The 24307-nt window shown below is 43.3% G+C and overlaps 1 protein-coding gene across 2 annotated transcripts in view; it reads left to right on the forward strand.

The window, feature by feature from the left end:
- The window catches only part of si:dkey-172j4.3 (diacylglycerol kinase delta), a 126137-nt gene that overhangs the window by 97426 nt on the left and 4404 nt on the right, over window positions 1-24307 (forward strand). Inside the window, exons 22-30 of one of the 2 annotated variants that reach the window (XM_041882615.1) lie at window positions 108-215; window positions 363-476; window positions 748-882; window positions 1131-1294; window positions 20120-20234; window positions 20562-20651; window positions 21072-21191; window positions 23399-23507; window positions 24088-24218. In XM_041882615.1, coding sequence (XP_041738549.1) covers window positions 108-215; window positions 363-476; window positions 748-882; window positions 1131-1294; window positions 20120-20234; window positions 20562-20651; window positions 21072-21191; window positions 23399-23507; window positions 24088-24218 — 1086 coding nt within the window. The remainder of the gene's footprint in view (window positions 1-107; window positions 216-362; window positions 477-747; window positions 883-1130; window positions 1295-20119; window positions 20235-20561; window positions 20652-21071; window positions 21192-23398; window positions 23508-24087; window positions 24219-24307) is intronic. The other variant, XM_041882616.1, reaches the window with a different exon arrangement.

Here is a 24307-nt window from a genome sequence, read left to right on the forward strand (position 1 = left end):
GTATGATAAACAAATGTTATTTTCTCTCTCTCTCTCTCTCTCTCTCTCTCTCTCTCTCTCTCTCTCTCTCTCTCTCTCTCTCTCTCTCTCTCTCTCTCTCTCTCCAGTGTGATGGTGTACCTATGTGTCTGCCTAGTCTTCAGGGTCTAGCTGTTCTCAACATCCCCAGCTATGCAGGGGGAATCAACTTTTGGGGGGGTACCAAAGAGGACAACGTGAGTTAACACACACTTTTCTTATTCACCAAAAAAATTATGTTTACACTTTGCAGCCAACTTTTAGCTGGTATACTGTCTTACCTGGTAACTGTGGATCAGAATTCGTTTTTTGTAGTAATTCGTTTTTTGGTTATTTGTGTTCAGAATTTTGGCGCTCCATCGTTTGATGATAAGAAGTTAGAGGTGGTGGCTGTGTTTGGCAGTATGCAGATGGCTGTATCCAGAGTCATCAACATCCAACACCACCGTATAGCACAGGTAACACACACACCCCACCGCATTGCACACCCCACCGCATTGCACAGGTAACAACACACACACTAACACACACAAACCTTCAATACATGCATCACAGTCACATTATAAAGTTATAAAGTCAGTAGGAATTATATTGAATTGACCACACTCACATACACATACTGAATCCCTCTCTTGCTCTCCCCCTCCCTCTCTCTCTCCCCCATCCCTCTCCCCCTCTCCCCTCCTCCTTCCCCCTCCCCCTCCCCCTCCCTCTCCTCCCTCTCTCCAGTGTCGTCAGGTGAAGATAACTATCCTAGGGGAGGAGGGTGTACCAGTACAGGTGGATGGAGAAGCATGGATCCAACCTCCAGGGATAGTCAAGATCACACACAAGAACAGAGCTCAGATGCTTACCAGAGACAGGGTACGTGTGTGTTTGGGAGGGTGTGTGTGGATTGGCAAACTTTTGTTCCAGGCCAGCTCTGACACACCTAATTCAATTTATCGAATAATAGTTTGGTTTGTCAAATTGAGTGCTGGGCTGGAACAAAAGCCTGCACACCAGGATTGAGGAACACTGCATTAGGGCAACAGATGTATCTAATAAACCTCTACGCATCCGTCATGTCCATTCTGTTCATTCTATTTCTACATTCTATTTCTACGTTCCAGAACTTTGAGAGGACTCTAACATCATGGGAGGATAAGAGGAAGATTGACACGTACCGTTCCTCCAGGCCCCGCCTCAACTCTCAGCAGTCTATGGAATACCTCACAGAGGAGGAATGTGCTCAAGTACAGCAGCTAGGGATGGTGGCCGACACACTCATCACTAGGTATTCAATTAAATATTTTATGAAAAATTCATTGAGAAAATATGAAATATATATTTGAATTTATTGAACCTTTATCTAACCAGGCATGTAAATCAAGAACAAATTCTGGTAGCACTTTATAATAACTCCATGTAATATAATGGATTAGTAAATAGTTTATTCATCACTTGGCTGAAATTAAACAAAAGTTCTGGAGCGTCATTTTAAAGGTAGACTCAGCAATATGACATACTGTAGGTGGACAAAGTAAACAGCATAGTGGGTAAATTTCCGCAACAACTAAGATCGTTGAAGTGCGAGGCTAAACTTCTCAGCTGTTTAGGTCCTGTACCTACCACGCTCTAATAGAGTGAAGGGAACCCATGCACATGCGCAGATACTGTGTGTGACTGTGTGGGAGCAAAGTTTTGCATCTCACTCATGGTGATATCTGTGGTGCTGCTTGTGGCAACGTCATTTCACTGAATCTACCTTCAAGGTCTCAAAATAGCCTAGAACATATCAATGGTAAAATAATAAGCATACAAGGATGTTAAAGGAAATATATTGAACATTTTATACACAAAAACTGTTGTGGACTTAAGGAAGAGTTTCAATGTGAATATTTTGCTAATGGTGTCAACCTTGCGAACGCATACTCATAAAACAAGGAGAGAGCCTACACACAACAGCTGGCCGGACCGGACAGTTTTGCTGTAGTGGATTTCTATTCTTTCATTACTATTATATATCATTGAGGTAGAAATGTTACATGTATGATTTGCAGGTAGAAATCTTACAGGTGTAGACTAACAGTGAAATGCTTATTTCCCAACAATGCAGAGAGAAAAATAGAAAAATAATAACACAAGGAATAAATACAGAATGAGTAACGATAACTTGGCTATATACACAGGGTACCAGTATCGAATCGATGTGCAGGGTGTAAGAATGTTATGTGAATTATTTAACAAACTATTTCAGTGTCTCTGTGCGTCTTCTTATCATAGTCTCTCTCCTCCCTAAATTGGGAGGCCTCTTTATCTTGGCTTCTCAGTTGTCTGTAGACAGTTCTCCTTGTCCTTTGTTGTCTGGCCTAACTCTTACTCACATTGCTAAATAGTAGCTCAATGTCATAATCTTTACTGGTCCTACACTCACACAGTTTCCAGGTAGTAGATTCTAACACATCTCACACAGTTTCGGAGTGTAATAATTAGTCACTACTAAGAAAGTACTAATCATACTTAAAACAAGAACATTTCACAACTATATTTAAGGGTGAAACATTTAGTCATTACTTTTAACCTGTATATATTTTAATTTCTATATCAATCCACCCTTTGACTAAATTATCCACACTTTAATACACAGAAAATCATTACAATTACTTTTAAACTAGAGATTTATAGTTCTAGGAAAACATCCAGTCTCAAACTATCTGAATCGTCGTCATCCTCCACCAAGCCTGGTGGGTCATATTCTTCATTCCTTAGGTCGGAGTCCGGGATTGGGCCGTATCTCACCATCTGTTGGGAAACTGCATTCTCCAACGCCTTTGCTCACCAACCCTCGGACACAGGGAATAAGACAACATCCACAAAGAACAAACATACCCATAGAAGCTATAGCTGCACCCAGAAAAGTTGCAACAATAGCTTTCCATTTTCCAAACATGTTATCAAACCAACCAGTCATTGATGTATTCACCCCCCAGTTCTCAGCCCATTCTTTACTCAATGCAGTGAGACCTGCCAGTGCTCTAGTTACTGTACCATCTGGGGCTGTATTGTTGGGGATAAACATACAACAATGACCTCCCACCATCTTGTAAATCCGCCCTTCTCTGCTAAAAGCATTTCGAGAACCAAACTATTCTGCAGGTCATGAGTGAGGTGGCGGATAGTTGGTCTGAGATTTTCTTCACTGCATCCCTTGTCTAATTAACAAACCTTTGTAGATGTAATTAATCCAGTCAACATTTTTATTAATTGTAACCCACCAGAAAAACGTTGTTGTAAATCCTTCTCCAATTTGATCTGTGATTCACATTACTTTGGTGTCTATAACATTGATAATCTCCGGGGGTAATGGTGAATTGGGGTGCCTTAGTATTATCCTTTTTAAGAGTGGTTATTTTAATATCAGAACAATTAGGTGAGGTTTGGTTTGATCCCAAATCTATCACACAAGAGAACATGGTCTGAGGCATAGGTGCAGTTAGAAGGGTTGGCCTAGCTGTTGAACAGGCATAACAATTAGTTTGACCCAATGCCCTAGCCGTGTAGTTCATCCACCTTACCCAGAAGTTCTCATTTGAAATTCCTTCTACTTCTCCTTGGTTCATTTCCTGCAAGAGGAAATATTCTACCCTTGGTGGTTTAGTGCTATTTAGGATTCCTTCTGAGGGCCTTCCAAGGGGTATTAGACTCGTTTTTGATACCTCTGGTGGTAACATTAGATCTACCTGCTGTTCTGTCTCGGGGGTGGAAGATTCATTTCTCTCTTGAAAAATGAGCCTCACACATGTATTTGCCCCGACATCATCAACACAGACCCAATAGTTCCTTGCTCTGTCATCTTGCATAATTGACTTTACCGTTATCACCAGTTCCGTTTTACCTTTATCATGGGTTTGTTTAATTCCCCATCGGTGTGCTGCGTCCATTCCATTCTCATAGTATGTTCCCCAGGTTTGTTTAAACACCCTTGCCCAAGGACATGAGCGTTCCCCAGTGCAAATGTATTTACCATACCTTCTAGGACCTAACTTTCTTGTACACGCCCCCTTCTTAACAAAGCACCCAAAACCTCCTATCTCTTCATGGGAGAAGTCAAATGGTATCTTGAATCCGCCATCTTGTCCTAAACTGACTTTAACTATAAAATAATCATTCCCCCAATAGTCTTTCTTGGTTTCAGTATTTCTACGAGATCGAATCAGTGCATATTTTCCCTGTTTAGGTTGACCTGGATTAATCCATAATATGGTTAACACGATGATGCAGCTCAGAGTCCCCCAAAATCCCCAAAACCGCCATCCCAATCCTGTCCCTGACCCACCTGCCTGGTACTTCCCCATACCCACACCTCTATAAACACCCCACAGTGATGAAAGGTCGGGGTAGGGTTTCTTCGTTAACAGAGTTAACCCCCGAACCCTAGTGGGTCAGTTCTTCTCTTTAACTCTGTGTGTGTTCAACGGTGTTAGTATGTGGGCCTACCTTTTTGCAGTGGGTAACGTGGACCCAAGTGGCTCTCTCAGCTATTCATATAGCAAAGGCAGTTACCAATAGGACTTGGTATGGTCCCTCCCAGCGTGACTGCTTTCAATCCTTTTTCCTCAACGATTGGATCCACACTCAGTCTCCAGGTTGTTTACTATGAGTCACCTTCTCCTTCAATTCTCCTGTAGGACACAAATCCTTAGACATACGGGTATGGTTAACGAACAATTTTCTCATGTGTTCTGCTAGTGTATTCTCTAGTTCTATGTCTGCCTGTTCTGGTCCTGCCAACTGTGGCATTCTGTAAGGTCTTTCAAACACTTTCTCAAAGGGGGACAACCCAATTTATCTGGTGTTCATTAATACTATCGGTAGACATTGTACCCAATTTCTTCCTTTCACTCCGTGATAACTCTATAAAATCAATTTCCAATTGCTGGACTGGATATTTTGCCAGGGGGATATTTCCCCTGGGGTGCTCTCTGTCTATCTTGGTGATTTTAGTTTTTAGTTTTTTTTGTAATTCGTTATACCATAGGCCACAAAGTGTTTCCTAACCTGCTCTACCATCTAACCTGCTCTACCATTCACCCTATTGACACATTGTTTTACCCATATCAAAACAGTGACTTAATAAATGTAATATGCCAGACATTATCTCGTATGATTGCCCCTTTCTTTACAGTATGAAAATGTCTGCACTCACTAACTGTAAGTCGCTCCGGATAAGAGTGTCTGCCAAATGGCCAAAATGTAAAATATAATCAAGAACATAGGAAATATCTGTTTCCCCGTATAGTGTTCCTGTCACCCTTCTTAATGTCATATTTCACTCATTTGTCAATATAATCCCTTACTTCATATAAGTAAGCAGTGATATTTTATTCCAGGTATCTATTTTTTTTTTATGATACTCCTACTGTCCCTTAACATATACTGTAGGGGATGTTCCTCAGTCCTGAAAAATAATAATAATAAAAAATAAATAAAAAAAACCCTCAGAACACATCGGATAACTCCATGTTTCATTAAATTCACTAAACCTATAAATAACAAGCCCATAACCACCTTCCGGTAATCTACTGATTTAAACCTGTTGCATTAATGTATTAAAATCTAAACCTATTGTTTAATAAATCCACTGTTTGCATTGAACACATCTCTCAGTCTCTCTAGGTATTGACCAATAGTCTCACTGTCTCCCTGCTTACACTCGTGGACTTTGGAGAAGTCGGCATGTCTGTGATAATATTCTCTCAGATTATCACAGAGTTGTGCCAATTTATCTCCATAAGCCCCTCCCTCTTCCCACTCTAACACCGGCGCGTTCCCATCTCCGGGAACCCAGTTTCCCCTTACTGCCGCCCAGTCCTTCAACACTATCTGTCTGACTGCCCTCTCTAGTTCCCCTGTATTCAGCTTAAAGCTGGCGGTCAGCTCTTTCATATCTCTTCTGAACTGGTGTACCCCCGTATTAGGGTGGGGTATCCCTTCCACTGCTCTCACTACATCTCTCTGCTTCGTTTACAAAATCCTGGCATTAGTAAATTCTATCCACACACCACCAAAAACGAATAACATATTTGCATACACATAACTAGAAAGCATGAATTTAATACCATTCTTGCTTAAACAATGCAATTCAACATTTCTCATCACCCAATTTCTATTACTTTTTTCACACAGGAAACCCTGTACAATCTCTATCCTCTATTGCTGACTTTCCATCTAACATTACTTTTCAACATTTCTCAAATCTAATTACCCCCTTGAAGCTTGACCGAAATACAATGTGTTGACGTCATATGCTCAACCCCGTACACGTGACCTTTTTCTCCAACAAGATTTCTCATATCCCTCCTATTCTTTTATTTTTTTCCTTCCCCTTGTCTGCTTTTTCCTATGTTTCTGCAGTGTCGGGATTGATGCCCTGTCTTATTACAGTAAGTACAAGGTGCCTTACACTCTCTTGCAAAATGACCCCCCTTGTTACAGTTAAAGCACTTATTCCCCCCGTTGTAGCCTTCACTCTTTCCTGGGTTTCTACCCTTACCCGCTATCTCGCCTAGTGTGGCTATTAAATACTCTGCTCCCTTCTGTTATTTTCTTACTCGGTCCTGTCTATTATTCCCCCTTCATTCTCTAAGTTTTCTGAGTTCCCCCTCCCCCCCGCTCCTTCCTCCTTCAACATTCCGGTTTTGCCGTCATATGACGGGGGAGGTGCGGGGATCTGTCCTACTCTTCTTCTATACACAACAACCCCATCATCTGGGTTCTCTTTCCAAGCCTGTTCTACCAGGACTAGATATAACCTTCCTGCCCTCTGCTCTGGGGGAGGCACTGAGACCTCGACCTTCACTTCTCTTTCACTCTCACTCACTTCTCTTTTCTTCCTGCCTTCTTCCCGCGTTCTAGCTTCTACTAGCCACACCCTGGCTGTTTCTAAGCCCTCTCTTTTCTGTTTCTTTAGATCAGTACCACACTTTACATGCATTTGTTTAATCATGGACTAGTTTAATTACATCAAGTCGCCCAGTAAAGCCATATTTCTTTCTCCAATTAGGTCCATAATACACATTCCGTTTGTCTCGCATTTCCATATATTTCTCGTCCCCAGTAAATTCTGGGACCTCTTGTGAGGATTTGCCCCCCATGGTTGGTACTGTTAAAAATCCCTTAGCCACCTCTTCTACAGTGAGGGAAAAAAGTATTTGATCCCCTGCTGATTTTGTACGTTTGCCCACTGACAAAGACATGATCAGTCTATAATTTTAATGGTAGGTTTATTTGAACAGTGAGAGACAGAATAACAACAAAAAAATCCAGAAAAACGCATGTCAAAAATTTTATTAATTGATTTGCATTTTAATGAGGGAAATAAGTATTTGACCCCTCTGCAAAACATGATTTAGTACTTGGTGGCAAAACCCTTGTTGGTAATCACAGAGGTCAGACGTTTCTTGTAGTTGGCCACCACGTTTGCACACATCTCAGGAGGGATTTTGTCCCACTCCACTTTGCAGATCTTCTCCAAGTCATTAAGATTTCAAGGCTGACGTTTGGCAACTCGAACCTTCAGCTCCCTCCACAGATTTTCTATGGGATTAAGGTCTGGAGACTGGCTAGGCCACTCCAGGACCTTAATGTGCTTCTTCTTGAGCCACTCCTTTGTTGCCTTGGACGTGTGTTTTGGGTCATTGTCATGCTGGAATACCGAATCACGACCCATTTTCAATGCCCTGGCTGAGGGAAGGAGGTTATCACCCAAGATTTGACGGTACATGGCCCCCTCCATCGTCCCTTTGATGCGGTGAAGTTGTCCTGTCCCCTTAGCAGAAAAACACCCCCAAAGCATAATGTTTCCATCTCCATGTTTGATGGTGGGGATGGTGTTCTTGGGGTCATAGGCAGCATTCCTCCTCCTCCAAACACAGCGAGTTGAGTTGATGCCAAAGAGCTCGATTTTGGTCTCATCTGACCACAACACTTTCACCCAGTTCTCTTCTGAATCATTCAGATGTTCATTGGCAAACTTCAGACAGGCCTGTATATGTGCTTTCTTGAGCCCCTGCAGGATTTCAGTCCTTCACGGCGTAGTGTGTTACCAATTATTTTCTTGGTGACTATGGTCCCAGCTGCCTGGAGATCATTGACAAGATCCTCCCGTGTAGTTCTGGGCTGATTCCTCACCGTCCTCATGATCATTGCAACTCCACGAGGTGAGATCTTGCATGGAGCCCCAGGCCGAGGGAGATTGACAGTTCTTTTGTGTTTCTTCTATTTGCGAATAATCACACCAACTGTTGTCACCTTCTCACCAAGCTGCTTGGCGATGGTCTTGTAGCCCATTCCAGCCTTGTGTAGGTCTACAATGTTGTCCCTGACATCCTTGGAGAGCTCTTTGGTCTTGGCCATGGTGGAGAGTTTGGAATCTGATTGATTGATTGCTTCTGTGGACAGGTGTCTTTTATACAGGTAACAAGCTGAGATTAGGAGCACTCCCTTTAAGAGTGTGCTCCTAATCTCAGCTCGTTACCTGTATAAAAGACACCTGGGAGCCAGAAATCTTTTTGATTGAGAGGGGGTCAAATACTTATTTCCCTCATTAAAATGCGAATCAATTTATATCATTTTTGACATGCGTTTTTCTGGATTTTTTTGTTGTTATTCTGTCTCTCACTGTTCAAATAAACCTACCATTAAAATTATAGACTGATCATTTCTTTGTCAGTGGGCAAATGTACAAAATCAGCAGGGGATCAAATACTTTTTTCCCTCACTGTATATAACAAGTAATTCAAAACAGTTTCACACAACACCTGGAATCACCCCTCCCTGTATAGGTAGTCTTGACTAGTCCCCCAGAATGATCTCATACCGTTACAGAGGAATTTATCCCCTCAAATGTAATCTTGACAATTTCTGACAGTCTCATACAACAGAAATGGGTTCTCCCTCTCCTAGTGATCTTAACCGTCCAAATTTACTCAATTATATTAACCCTCTCTTCACTTCACTCTTTCACTGTATTTCTTTATCCCAGATTATTTTGTTGACTGTTCTATAATCTACTACAGGTTCTCTGAATACAGGGTAGTTTCTTTTGGTAATGGCCTATTACCGTGAATCATTACGGACCTACCCTGAGCAATCCCAGACTGCCCCAATTAATGAATAAAGACTACCGACCTTTTCCTTGCAGCCGAGATTCAATGTAGGTTTGGATTCCGTCACCGTCTCTATCATTAATCAGGTGTCCTCTGGCCTGTCTTAACCCTTAATGTCAAACGGCAGGTCTTTCTATTTACGAATGTATCATTCGCCCGTTGACGGTTTTCAGAGTTACCTGGAATGACAGATGCAGGTATTGGAATGCGGCTCGAAGGACCAAGCTGTTATGTGAATTATTTAACAAACAGTTAAATAATTATCTGTGCGTCTCCCAAAAGGTTGTAAGGCTTTTGGATCAAGAAACGGACAGAGTCCCGGTCTGCATAGTCAGGCCTTTATTCATTGAAAATTCTGTTATCACAATTTCATAGTCCATCTTTTATACACACACGTCATACAAAAGTCCCTCCCCTCTTTAGGCGGGTTGTAGTTTTCCACTTGAAAATTGCTCTCCTGACCATCAGGTCACACACACACACACACACATACACACACACACACACACACACACACATACACATACACACACATACATACACACACACATGTTCTTATCATAGTCTCTCTCCTCCCTAAATTGGGAGGCCTCTTTATCTTGGTTTCTCAGTTGTCTGTAGACAGTTCTCCTTGTCCTTTGTTGTCTGGCCTAACTCTTACTCACATTGCTAAATAGTAGCACAATGTCATAATCTTTACTGGTCCTACACTCACACATTACCAGGTAGTAGATTCTAACACATCTCACACAGTTTCGGAGTGTAATAATTAGTCACTACTAAGAAAGTACTAATCATACTTAAAACAAGAACATTTCACAACTATATTTAAGGGTGGAACATTTAGTCATTACTTTTAACCTGTATATATTTTAATTTCTATATCAACGAGGTAATTGAGGTAGATACAGTGGGGGAAAAAGTATTTAGTCAGCCACCAATTGTGAAAGTTCTCCCACTTAAAAGGATGAGAGAGGCCTATAATTTTCATCATAGGTACACGTCAACTATGACAGATAAAATGAGGGAAAAAATCCAGAAAATCACATTGTAGGATTTTTTATGAATTTATTTGCAAATTATGGTTGAAAATAAGTATTTGGTCACCTACAAACAAGCAAGATTTCTGGCTCTCACAGACCTGTAACTTCTTCTTTAAGAGGCTCCTCTGTCCTCCACTCGTTACCTGTATTAATGGCACCTGTTTGAACTTGTTATCAGTATAAAAGACACCTGTCCACAACCTCAAACAGTCACACTCCAAACTCCACTATGGCCAAGACCAAAGAGCTGTCAAAGGACACCAGAAACAAAATTGTAGACCTGCACCAGGCTGGGAAGACTGAATCTGCAATAGGTAAGCAGCTTGGTTTGAAGAAATCAACTGTGGGAGCAATTATTAGGAAATGGAAGACATACAAGACCACTGATAATCTCCCTCGATCTGGGGCTCCACGCAAGATCTCACCCCGTGGGGTCAAAATGATCACAAGAACGGTGAGCAAAAATCCCAGAACCACACGGGGGGACCTAGTGAATGACCTGCAGAGAGCTGGGACCAAAGTAACAAAGCCTACCATCAGTAACACACTACGCCGCCAGGGACTCAAATCCTGCAGTGCCAGACGTGTCCCCCTGCTTAAGCCAGTACATGTCCAGGCCCGTCTGAAGTTTGCTAGAGTGCATTTGGATGATCCAGAAGGGGATTGGGAGAATGTCATATGGTCAGATGAAACCAAAAGATAACTTTTTGGTAAAAACTCAACTCGTCGTGTTTGGAGGACAAAGAATGCTGAGTTGCATCCAAAGAACACCATACCTACTGTGAAGCATGGGGGTGGAAACATCATGCTTTGGGGCTGTTTTTCTGCAAAGGGACCAGGACGATCCGTGTAAAGGAAAGAATGAATGGGGCCATGTATCGTGAGATTTTGAGTGAAAACCTCCTTCCATCAGCAAGGGCATTGAAGATGAAACGTGGCTGGGTCTTTCAGCATGACAATGATCCCAAACACACCGCCCGGGCAACGAAGGAGTGGCTTCGTAAGAAGCATTTCAAGGTCATGGAGTGGCCTAGCCAGTCTCCAGATCTCAACCCCATAGAAAATCTTTGGAGGGAGTTGAAAGTCTGTGTTGCCCAGCGACAGCCCCAAAACATCACTGCTCTAGAGGAGATCTGCATGGAGGAATGGGCCAAAATACCAGCAAATGTGTGTGAAAACCTTGTGAAGACTTAAAGAAAACATTTGACCTGTGTCATTGCCAACAAAGGGTATATAACAAAGTATTGAGAAACTTTTGTTATTGACCATATACTTATTTTCCACCATAATTTGCAAATAAATTCATTAAAAATCCTACAATGTGATTTTCTGGAGAGAAAAAATCTCATTTTGTCTGTCATAGTTGACGTGTACCTATTATGAAAATTACAGGCCTCTCTCATCTTTTTAAGTGGGAGAACTTGCACAATTGGTGGCTGACTAAATACTTTTTTTCCCCACTGTATGTACATATAGGTAGGGGTAAAGTGACTAGACAATTTGTATTTTGTCTTGCTGACATTGAGAGAGAGGTTGTTGTCCTGGCACCACACTGCCAGGTCACTGACTTCCTCCCTATAGGCTGTCTCATCATCGTCGGTGATTAGGCCTACTACCACCGTCGTGTCATCAGCAAACTTAATGATGGTGTTGGAGTCGTGCGTGGCCACGCAGTCGTGGGTGAACAGGGAGTACAGGAAGGGACTTTGCACACACCAATGAGGGGCCCCCGTGTTCAGGGTCAGTGGCGAATGTGTTGTTGCCTACCCTCACCACCTGGGGGCGGCCCGTCAGGAAGTCCAGGATCCAGTTGCAGAGGGGGGTGTTCAGTACCAGGGTCCTGAGCTTAGTGATTAGTTTGGAGGGCACTATGGTGTTGAACACTAAGCTGTAGTCAATGAACAGCATTCTCACATAGGTGTTCCTCTTGTCCAGGTGGGAGAGGGCAGTGTGGAGTGCAATAGAGATTGCGTCATCTGTGGATCTGTTGGGGCGGTATGCGAATTGGAGTGGGTCTGGGATGATGGTGTTGATGTGAGCCATGACCAGCCTTTCAAAGCATTTCATGGCTAAAGATGTGAGTGCTACGGGGCAATAGTCATTTAAACAGGTTACCTTGTCGTTCAGGAACTATGGTGGTCTGCTCGTCTGGTAGGCTCGCGTTACTGGCAGCTCGCGGCTGGGTTTCCCTCTGTAATAGTTTGCAAGCCCTGCTACATCCGACAAGCCTCAGAGCCGGCGTAGTAGGATTCGATTTTAGTCCTGTATTGATGCTTTGCCTGTTTGATGGCTCGTCGGAGGTCGTAGCGGGATTTCTTATAAGCGTCCGGATTAGTGTCCCTCTCCTTTAGCTCAGTGCGGATGTTGCCTGTAATCCATGGCTTCTGGTTGGGATATGTACGTACGGTCACTGTCGGGACGACGATGTCGATGCACTTATTAATGAAGCCGGTGACAAATATGGTAAACTCCTCAATGTTACCGGATGAATCCCGGAACATATTCCAGTCTGTGGTAGCGAAACAGTCCTGTAGCTTAGCATCCGCTTCATCTGACCACTTCTGTATTGAGCTCATCACTGGTACTTCCTGTTTGAGTTTTTGCTTGTAAACAGTAATCAGGAGGGTACAGTTATGGTCAGATTTGCCAAAGGGAGGGCGAGTGAGAGCCTTTTATGCGTTTCTGTGTGTGGAGTAAAGGTTATCTTGAGTTTTGTAGCCTCTAGTTGCACAGGTGAAATGCTGGTAGAAATGAGGTAAAACGGATTTCAGTTTCCCTGCATTAAAATCACCGGCCACGAGAAGTACTGCCTCGGGATGTGCATTTTCTTGTTTGCTTATGGCCCTATACAACTCGCTGAGTGCAGTCTTATAGGTTAATCTGCCTCACCTAAAGCCAATTCTGGTGGGAAGCTGCTATAGACCACCAAGTGCTAACAGTCAGTATCTGGATAACGTGTGAAATGCTTGATAATGTATGTGATATCAATAGAGAGGTATACTTTCTGGGTGATTTAAATATTGACTGGCTTTCATCAGGCTGCCCACTCAAGAGAAAGCTTCAAACTGCAACCAGTGCCTGTAACCTGGTTCAGGTCAACCTACCAGGGTAGTTACAAACAGTACAGGAATTAAATAATCAACATGTATTGATCATATCTTTACTAATGCTGCAGCGATTTGTTTGAAAGCAGTATCCAAATCCATTGGATGTAGTGATCACAACATAGTAGCCATATCTAGGAAAGCCAAAGTTCTTAAGGCTGGGCCTAATATTGTGTATGAGAGGTCATACAATACATTTTGTAGTGATTCCTATGTTGTTGAATGATTGTTGGCCCGTGATGTGTAATGAGGAGTAAACAGACACACTGCACTTGACACATTTATGAAATTGCTTATTCCTGTTACTAATAAGCATGCACCCATTAAGAAAATGACTGTAAAAACTGTTAAATCCCAGTGGATTGATGAGGAATTGAAAAATTGTATGGTTGAGAGGGATGAGGCAAAAGGAATGGCAAATAAGTCTGGCTGCACAACCGATTGGCAAACGTATTGCGCATTGAGAAATCATGTGACTAAACTGAATAAAAAGAAGAAGAAACAACACAATGAAACAAGGATAAATGACATAAAGAATGATAGTAAAAAGCTTTGGAGCACCTTAAATGAAATTTTGGAAAAAAGGCAAACTCAGCTTCATCATTCATTGAATGAGATGGCTCATTCATCACAAAACCAACTGATATTGCCAACTACTTTAATATTTTTTTTCATTGGCAAGATTAGCAAATTTAGGCATGACATGCCAGCAACAATAGCTGACACTACACATCTAAGTATATCTGACCAAATTATGAAAGACAAGAATGGTAATTCTGAATTCCATAAAGTGAGTGTGGAAGAGGTGAAAAATGTATTGTTGTCTATTAACAATGACAAGCCACCGGGTTCTGACAAGTTGGATGGAAAATTACTGAGGATAATAGCGGATGATATTGCCTCTCATATTTGCCATATTTTCAATTTTAAGCCTACTAGAATGTGTGTGCCCCAAGGCTTGGAGGGAAGCAAAAGTCATTCCGCTGTCACGATCGTCATTTAATGAAGCGGGCCAAGGCGCAGCGTGATATGCGTACATAATTTATTAGATGTACCACACACGAACAAAAACAACAAACGATACGTGAAGTCCAAGGTTACCAAACACAAACCTTACACGGAACACGATACCACACCACACAAATGTCAAACGACTACCTAAGTATGGTTCCCAATCAGAGACAACAAGCAACAGCTGATTCACGTTGCCTCTGATTGAGAACCACCCCGGCCAACATAGAAACACAAAACATAGAAACTAACACCCTGGCTCAACATTAAAGAGTCCCCAGAGCCAGGGCGTGACAGTACCCCCCACACAAAGGCGCGGACTGCGACCGCGACCCCCACCCTCTAACAACCCCCCTGTAGTGCCCCTGGTCTGGTCTGGCCCCGCTGGCTGGAGCTGGACTGGACATCGGTGGAGCGGATTGCTTAGGCTCCGGTGTGGAGCAGCTGACGGTACCTGACCAGGCACCTGTGAAACGGGCACGAGCTGTGCCGGACTGACGACGCGCACCACAGGCTTGGTGCGGGAAGCAGGGACGGGCCGAACCGGGCTGACGAAGCACACCACTGGCTTGGTGCGGGGAGCAGGAACAGGCCGGACCGGGCTGACGACGCGCACCACAGGCTTGGTGCGGGGAGCAGGAACAGGCTGGGCCGGGCTGGCGACGCGCACCATAGGCTTGGTGCGGGGAGCAGGAACAGGCCGGGCCGGGCTGGCGACGCGCACCATTGACTTGGTGCGGGGAGCAGGAACAGGCCGGACCGGACTGGCGACGCGCACCATTGGCTTGGTGCGAGGGGCAGGAACAGGCCGGGCCGGGCTGGCGACGCGCACCATAGGCTTGGTGCGAGGGGCAGGAACAGGCCGGGCCGGGCTGGCGACGCGCACTACTGGCTTGGTGCGAGGGGCAGGAACAGGCCGGGCCGGGCTGCAGACGTGCATCACAGGCTTGGTGCGAGGGACAGGAACAGGCCGGACCGCACTGGGAACACACACCACTGGCCTTATACGGGGATCAGGAACGGGCCGGACCGGACTGGCAACACACTTCAGTACCTCTCGCCGTGCCTCTACACTTTCCTTCCCTCTAATCACCAATGGCTCCCGTAACCCGGTGGCCTTCTCTCCTTGTCCACAAACTCGCCCCTTATCTGCCTCCAGCAGCCCCGTCGTCCACGGTGTGAGCCCCCCCCTAAAAATGTATTGGGCTTGTCTCTCCCCCGTGGATATGGCCTCCATGGCTCTCGCCAGACTCTCCATCCTCTGCTCCCAAGTCCAACCTCTCTCCTCTTCACGCTGCTTGACCCAGTCGAGGTGGTATCTTCTGTCACGATCGTCATTTAATGAAGCGGGCCAAGGCGCAGCGTGATATGCGTACATAATTTATTAGATGTACCACACACGAACAAAAACAACAAACGATACGTGAAGTCCAAGGTTACCAAACACAAACCTTACACGGAACACGATACCACACCACACAAATGCCAAACGACTACCTAAGTATGGTTCCCAATCAGAGACAACAAGCAACAGCTGATTCACGTTGCCTCTGATTGAGAACCACCCCGGCCAACATAGAAACACAAAACATAGAAACTAACACCCTGGCTCAACATTAAAGAGTCCCCAGAGCCAGGGCGTGACATCCGCTACCTAAGAATAGTAAAGCTGACCAATTAGCCTTTTACCAACCCGTAGTAAACTATTGGAAAAAATGGTGTTTAACCAGATACAATGCTATTTTACAGTAAACAAATTGACAACAAACTTTCAGTATGCTTATAGAGAAGGACATTCAACAAGCACAGCACTTACACAAATGACTGATGATTGGCTGAGAGAAATGTATGATAAAATGATTGTGGGGGCTGTTTTGTTAGACTTCAGTGCAACTTTTGACATTATCGATCATAGTCTGCTGCTGAAAAAACATATGTGTTATGGCTTTACACCCCCTGCTATAATGTGGATAAAGAGTTACTACTCTAACAGAACACAGAGGGTGTTCTTTAATGGAAGCATCTCAAACTTAATCCAGGTACAATCAGGAATTGCCCAGGGCATCTGTCTAGGCCCCTTACTTTTTTTCATCTTTACTAACGATGTATGCGGATGACTCAACACTATACACGTCAGCTACTACAGCAACTGAAATAACTGCAACACTTAACAAAGAGTTGCAGTTAGTTTCGGAATGGGGTGGCAAGGAATAAATTAGTCTTAAATATTTCCAAAACTAAAAGCATTGTATTTGGGTAAAATCATTCACTAAACCCTAAACCTCAACTATATCTCGTAATGAATAATGTGGAAATTGAGCAAGTTGAGGTGACTAAACTGCTTGGAGTAACCCTGGATTGTAAACTGTCATGGTCAAAGCATATTGATACAACAGTAGCTAAGATGGGGAGAAGTATGTCAATAATTAAGCCCTGCTCTGCCTTCTTAACCACACTATCAACAAGGCAGGTCCTACAGGCCCTAGTTTTGTCGCACCTAGACTACTGTTCAGTAATGTGGTCAGGTGCCGCAAAGAGGGACTTGGGAAAATTGCAGTTGGCTCAGAAAAGGGCAGCACGGCTGGCCCTTAAAAGTACACAGAGAGCTAACATTAATGACATGCATGTCTCTCCTGGCTTAGAACAGACTATGGGAGGCGCACAGTACTACATAGAGCCATGACTACATGGAACTCTATTCCACATCAGGTAACTGATGCAAACAGTAGAATCAGATTTTTTAAAACAGGTAAAAATACACCTTATGGAATAACGGGGACTGTGAAAAGACAGACACAAAGGTATAGACACATGCATATGCACACATTGTGATATTGTTGTATGGTGGCATTAAACATTTTCTATTGTAGATAGGTAGTGGTGTAATAATGTTATATGATGTACTGTTTTATATTTTGTTTTATATGTAATGTAAGTGTTTTAATATGTTTGGACCCCAGGAAGAGTAGCTGCTGCCTTGGCAGCAGCTAATGGGGATCCCTAATAACTACAAATACAAAATACCAGCATCAGTTAGTGGCGGTAAACAGACAGCAACGAAAAATATAGATGAAAACTATCTTGGTAAATAGTATGGTCTGTTGCTTATCATGAGGTATTCTAAATCAGGCAAGCAAAAACTTTAACATTATAGATCGCGCACCAGCTGTTGTTAACAAAGAGACACTCCCCTCCCCCCTTCGTTTTACCCGAGGCTTCCGTCCGGTCTTGACGATGCATTGAAAAACCATATATTATCCATGTCCTTGATCAGCCACGACTCGGGTCCCGTTGATAGGATATTCTCGAACGGAGCTCGTCCAGATTTCACCTTTGTTATAACTGTAAAATAATTACGACTATACAGTACTTAGTGACAGTACAATATTGGCACCATTTCATATAACTGATGACAGAGAATTTTATCATAAACGTCCACTGAGCGGCGCAGAGACACAATTCAAATGTATGCAGACTCGTTACAACTTCAGCTTTAAGCACGAAGTGATTTCGTCCATCTGTGACCAAGATAAAGTGGTCTTGTTTAAATTCTATGAAAGGGTGAGAGCTCTAACTCCGGCTGAGAAACCACAACTGTTGGATTTGCTAGACTGTCCCCTTTCATATGCCGTCTCCCAGACTGGGCTCCATTCGCTCAGAGGAAGAGCAAATCTATTCTTTGTCTGGATAGGCCAGAAAATTTGACATGCCACTCCTGATGCAAATCTGAGGTCTGAAACCTGACACTACAAGTCTGCTCCGCTGAGAGAGTGGTAGCAGAGAGCAGACAGATGGGGCTTTCTGGCACTATAAGGCACGTCGACGTTCACAGAGAACTTTGTACACCCATATAGGGGACATAACATCTAAGAGGTTAAATGCTTCCAATGCTTCAGTTTTCTAACCGCAGACTATTTTCACACGACTTTGTTTGGCGCCACCTTTACTGGGCCTTTAAAGGTAGTAATTCTTTAAACGTAATGTGATAGTTCAGCAAAATAATGTATTCAAATATTTGTTTCCTTACCTATTAAGCAGTCTATGCACTGCACTTAATCTCTCGTGGACAGATTCTGCGTGTAAATCGGAATCTATTGCGACTGGATGGAATGTGTAGATAACGAGTTCCGTTGTTTGGGTTTTCATCACTGATTATTTGGGCATACCAGGATTGGGTGAAGGCAGTGCTTAAACTTTGACTGCTTTGCACGTGTCGTGGAGAAAATGCGGAACTCACCATTTCTAACACTTAATCATGCAGCTGACCAAATTACGCAATATTTGAGTTACATTTACATTTACATTTTAGTCATTTAGCAGACGCTCTTATCCAGAGCGACTTACAGGAGCAATTAGGGTTAAGTGCCTTGCTCAAGGGCACATTAACGTCATTTAGCAGACGCTCTTAGCCAGAGCGACTCACAAATTGGTGCGTTCACCCTATAGCCAGTGGGATAACCACTTTACAATTTGGGGGTTAGAAGGAATACTTTATCCTATCCCAGGTATTCCTTAAAGAGGTGGGGTTTCAAATGTCTCCGGAAGGTGGTGAGTGACTCCGCTGTCCTGGCGTCGTGAGGGAGCTTGTTCCACCATTGGGGTGCCAGAGCAGCGAACAGTTTTGACTGGGCTGAGCGGGAGCTAATGCTTCCGCAGAGGAAGGGAGCCAGCAGGCCAGAGGTGGATGAACGCAATGCCCTCGTTTGGGTGTAGGGACTGATCAGAGCCTGAAGGTACAGAGGTGCCGTTCCCCTCACTGCTCCATAGGCAAGCACCATGGTCTTGTAGCGGATGCGAGCTTCAACTGGAAGCCAGTGGAGTGTGCGGAGGAGGGGGGTGACGTGAGAGAACTTGGGAAGGTTGAACACCAGACGGGCTGCGGCATTCTGGATGAGTTGTAGGGGTTTAATGGCACAGGCAGGGAGGCCAGCCAACAGCGAGTTGCAGTAGTCCAGACGGGAGATGACAAGTGCCTGGACCAGGACCTGCGCCGCTTCCTGTGTAAGGCAGAGTCGCACTCTCCGAATGTTGTAGAGCATGAACCTGCAGGAGCGGGTCACCGCCTTGATGTTGGCGGAGTTCTGGGTTAACCGAGATTACACTGCTCTATGGAGTGACTGCAATACACACTTTGGTTTTGGTAGAAAAGTCACTGCCAAAAAACGTATGTTAGCATTTTCGGACTAAAAACATCACACTATTACAATAGTGTGACTGTTTTGAAATGAAATGTTTAATATATTTTCTTAAGCATCCTCTGTATTATGTGTTTATTGTTTAATCCTTAAGGAGCATCAGGTACTGCTGGAATGTCTACCAATAGCATGTCCATCTTTTTCTGAGAAATTACAAGGGTCACTCAAAACATTTCTAAAGTATTTCTAAAGTATAAATAGATCACACTTTAGATGAGGCCACACAAAAATATTTAACTAATGATTAGTAAATGGTTTATAAGGACCTACATTAAACATCTTATGTATTATCTTATGAATCATTATTAAATACTTTAAAAGTTGTTTATGATTGTGTGAATAACTAGGTTATTAACATTTACAAATGTGGGAGTAATGATTAATAAATTATAAATAAATTATTTACTAATTCATTATAAATGCTTTATTACATGGAGTTATTATAAAGTGCTACCCAAATGATTACATACATGTTTCTAAAATGTAAATATGTTGGAAAATAGAGCTCTTACAATTCAAGAAGTAGTCATTAAGTCTTTTTTCGGTTATATTTGTTTTTATTTTGATATTTAATACAATGTTATGTTTATTTCCTGTAGGATAAGAGAGGCAGCTAAGACCCATAAACTGGTGGAACAGGAGTTAGCCCATGCTGTCAATGCTAGTGCCATGGTCCTCACTGAAGCGTTCCCATCCAAACCATCCAGCCCTGAGGTAAGACGACTACACTACCCAGCAGCCTCTCTAAATGCAATGAACTGCAGTACCCAGCAGCCACCCGTGGGAACATAAACTACATTACCCAGCAGCCACCCATGGGGACATAAAACTGCACTACCCAGAAGCCACTCTGGGGAAGACACAATGACACTACCCAGCAGCACTCACTAAACTACACTACCCAGCAGCTACTGTGGGGAAACACTGAGGGGCCACAAAACTACACTACCATGGGTTACGATTAACTCCTAATCCTAACCTATAATAGTTGAAATGCTGTCGTACACAATACAATAGTTTGTGTATGTTTTATCTCTTCAGTGTCTGAGTCGCAGTACAGCAGTGGAGATTGTGAACAGCAGTAAAGTCCTTCAGCTGGAGACCAGGATGCTGCTGGAGGGGAAACTACTGGTATACTATAAACTCTACCACCACACTATAGCCTGATTCACACTACAGGACCAACCCCAACTAACCTGAAATCCAGAACCTGTTTTGCTAACATTCCATTCATTGTACTCCTTGTCATTGCCAAATTGTTTTGCATGACAAGGAGTGGGAAGGAGTGGAATGATAGCAGAACAGTTCCCAGGACACAGGCTAAACCCAAACCATACTGTGCTGGATCAGACATTTTATTTTCACATTGTCCGTCCCAGCAAACATGGTGAATTCGTAAACAAACCAACCCAGTGCAGATTGGCTAATTAGCTCGGTTCTGTTTGGTTTGGCTCAGTAGTGTGAAAAAGGTTTACTGATAGATAATGTATGTATGTCTTATCTGTATGTCTTATTGGTCTATTCCCCCCCCCTCCCCCTCCCCCATTTTAGCTGGACTCTCCCCAGGAAGAGGACCTTCTCTCTACTCTCAACTCTCTGAGCGCTGAGCTCCACAAGCTAGACGACATACACTGGATCTGCCCTGCCATGCACTGCTCAGAGGAAGTGGATGTGAGTTTGTGTGTAAGGCAGGGTTTCCCAAACTCGGTGCACGTTTTGGTTTTTGCCCTAGCACTACACAGCTGATTCAAATCATCAACTAATCATCAACCTTTGATCATTTGAATCAGCTGAAGTGTTAGGGCAAAAACCAAAACGTGCACACCTTGGGGTCCCGAGGACGGGGTTTGGGAAACCCTGGTGTAAGGGATGGGGGTATGTTTGTGTGTCTTTGGTAAAGTTTTCTGCTCAATTTGTAACAGACCTGGGTTCAAATACATGTGTATTTGAGTATTTGTTATTTCAGATATTTTTTCTGTGTATTTTTTCTACTTTTATTTGAGTTTTTGAAGGGTTATTTGTAAAAACTAAATAGTCTATCATTTTCAAATACTTTCCTGGAATACTATTTGAAACCCTTTTCAAATATATTTCCCCCAAACATATTTCAAATACCCTCAAATACTCTGCTCTTAAAGGCAGGGCACTTCCTACAGGATTGGACTCTTCACGGTGTTATGCTGGCATGTAAACGGTTCAAAGGCTGCGATACTGGAGAATGCATTGCCAGCACATACAGTCTGAGGAATTCTTGGATCACTACAAGATCTCAACCAAAGTCAACACCGTGGTCAACGATAATGCCAATAACATGGTTGTTGCCTTTGCTAATTTTGAAGACGACACATCCTCTGAAGAAGAGGATACTGATGATGAAGTGGAGGAAGGTCTGCAACCTGTAAGTTCCACTGACCTTGATGAAGTTCACTTTCCACAGCATGAAATATGCTTTTCTCACACACTACAGCGCACCATGAAAGATGGCTATAAATCTGTAGATAACCACAACAAAGCCATCTCCAAAGCCTCCAACAATGTCTCCCGCTACAGCAAGTCAACATTTGCACAGGATCTCCTTGAAGGGGAGAATCGTCTGCAACCAGCCAGAAGGTAGAACTCTCAACTGAAAATTATTCGCTCAGTTCTCAATGCGAATGAAGAAAAGCTTGACACACTGCCTGTCACCAAGCTATCTATACACGAGAAGTATGTCCTCACTGATGTTGTGGACATCCAAACCCCCTTTGAGGTTGCCACAGATAGAGTGCAAGGATCTGACATTGTCACAGCCAGCTACATCATTCTACTTGCTCTACCAGGTAGAATGGAAAGCTTGTCAAAAACCTGGAAGAAGTTGACAAGCGCCTGACTGTTTATGAGCATAAGAAACCATACCAGATTACCTCAGTTTTGGATTCACAATTTAAACTGGCACGGTGCAATGCCACTTAGAAGGCTGCACTTACTACAGACATCAATGATCTTGCCACAAAGTTCACCAGCACAACACTGGAAGATACACAGTCACACATACCCAACACTGAGCAGAGTTGCTGCTGAATATCTACACATCACAGCATCCTCCGCAGCTGTGGAGCAGCTTTTCAGCATTGGAGGGCGTATCTTCAGACCAGATCGCAGCTCAATGTAATAATAATATAATAATAATATGCCATTTAGCAGACGCTTTTATCCAAAGCGACTTACAGTCATGCGTGCATAAATTTTTTTGTGTATGGGTGGTCCCGGGGATCGAACCCACTACCTTGGCGTTACAAGCGCCGTGCTCTACCAGCTGAGCTACAGAGGACCACCAATGTCCGACGAGCTTTTTGAAACCCTGATGTTTTTAAAATGTAAATAGCATCTTGTCCTCTTTCATGAGACACCAAAGTATAAAGTATGGGCTGCATATTGTGATGAAACAGTGAAATAAGACCAATACATGTTAAGTTTGTTTGTTATTTCAAATAAAACTACTATGTACATTCACAACTATTGTCAAATACATTCAAATATTTTTTTTATAATACCAACTTTCAAATACTTCCAACAAAATGTATTTGAAGTAATTGTAAGTACATGCCAATACTTTCCAAATGGTATTTTCAAATACATTCCAATATTCAACTACTAGTTTTTTTTTTTTAATTAAGGTTATCTAAATACTTGTTTTGAAATGTATTGAAAAGTAATTGAAATCCCTAAAATAGTATTTGAACCCAGGTCTGATTTGTACATGGATCGACAACAGCAGAAGTCATTTTTATTCAACCACACCATTATTTATCTTCCTCCCTCTATCCTTCCCTTTTCTGTTCCTCCCTCCCTCCCTCTATCCTTCCCTTTTCTGTTCCTCCCTCCCTCCCTCTTTCCAGGACTCTGTGAGGGTGAGTGGTAAGAGTAGTATGAAGCTAAAGATGATGCCCAAGGTGCGGAAGGAGAGAGAGAAGCTCCACAAGCAGAGGTCCAACAGCTCTCTGTCGGGTAAGGATCCAGGCGAGCCCCCTGCTTTGAGGGCTAACCTCCGTACAACCACAGCCACAGCTTAGTACATTGTGGCCTGGTGCAACTGTCAGGTAAGAGTCTAGGTGAGTCCCCTGCTACACGCCATGCTGGGAACCTCCAGACACCAGATATGAATACCCCTGGCCTGCTCTAAATGCTGTGTAGCTGTATATTGTAGCTTCTGTATGTTTATTGTCTCTTGTTTGATTCTGTTTCTCTTTGAGTTCACCTATTCATGCTCGTAGATTCGTGAACGTTCAGTGTCCTTGTCAGTGGTGGCTGGTGGCACTTTAAATCGAAGGACGGGCTCATAGTAACAGCTGGAATGGAATAAATTGAACTGTATCAAACACATTGATTCCATTCCAGACATTATTATGTGCCCGTCCTCCCCTCACCAGCCTCTTCTAGTATGTGAACTTTCAGTGTCTGTGTTTTTTATTTTTCTATATCTTTTGTTTCTGTGTGTTTCTTTGCGCTGGTCTGTCTGTGTGCATGAGTGTGTGTCTGTGTCTGTGTTTGTGTGTGTGTGTGTGGGTGTCTGTGTGTGTTGCTATAGTGGAGAGGTGGGAAAGTGAGGAGGTAGCTGCGTGGCTGGACTCTCTGGGGTTAGGGGAGTACAGAGATAATTTTCTCTCCAGGGACATCCAGGGCTGCCAGCTCTCACAGCTGCAGCGGCACAACCTCAAGGTACAGGAGGACCATAGGAAACTGGGCTCCCATTTTGGGTATAGGACTAGGCAGCCATTTTGGGTCTAAGGCGCAGTGTTATTTCCTGT

The sequence above is a fragment of the Coregonus clupeaformis genome, chromosome 8 (genome assembly GCF_020615455.1).
Source record: "Coregonus clupeaformis isolate EN_2021a chromosome 8, ASM2061545v1, whole genome shotgun sequence".
Classification (NCBI taxonomy): domain Eukaryota; kingdom Metazoa; phylum Chordata; class Actinopteri; order Salmoniformes; family Salmonidae; genus Coregonus; species Coregonus clupeaformis.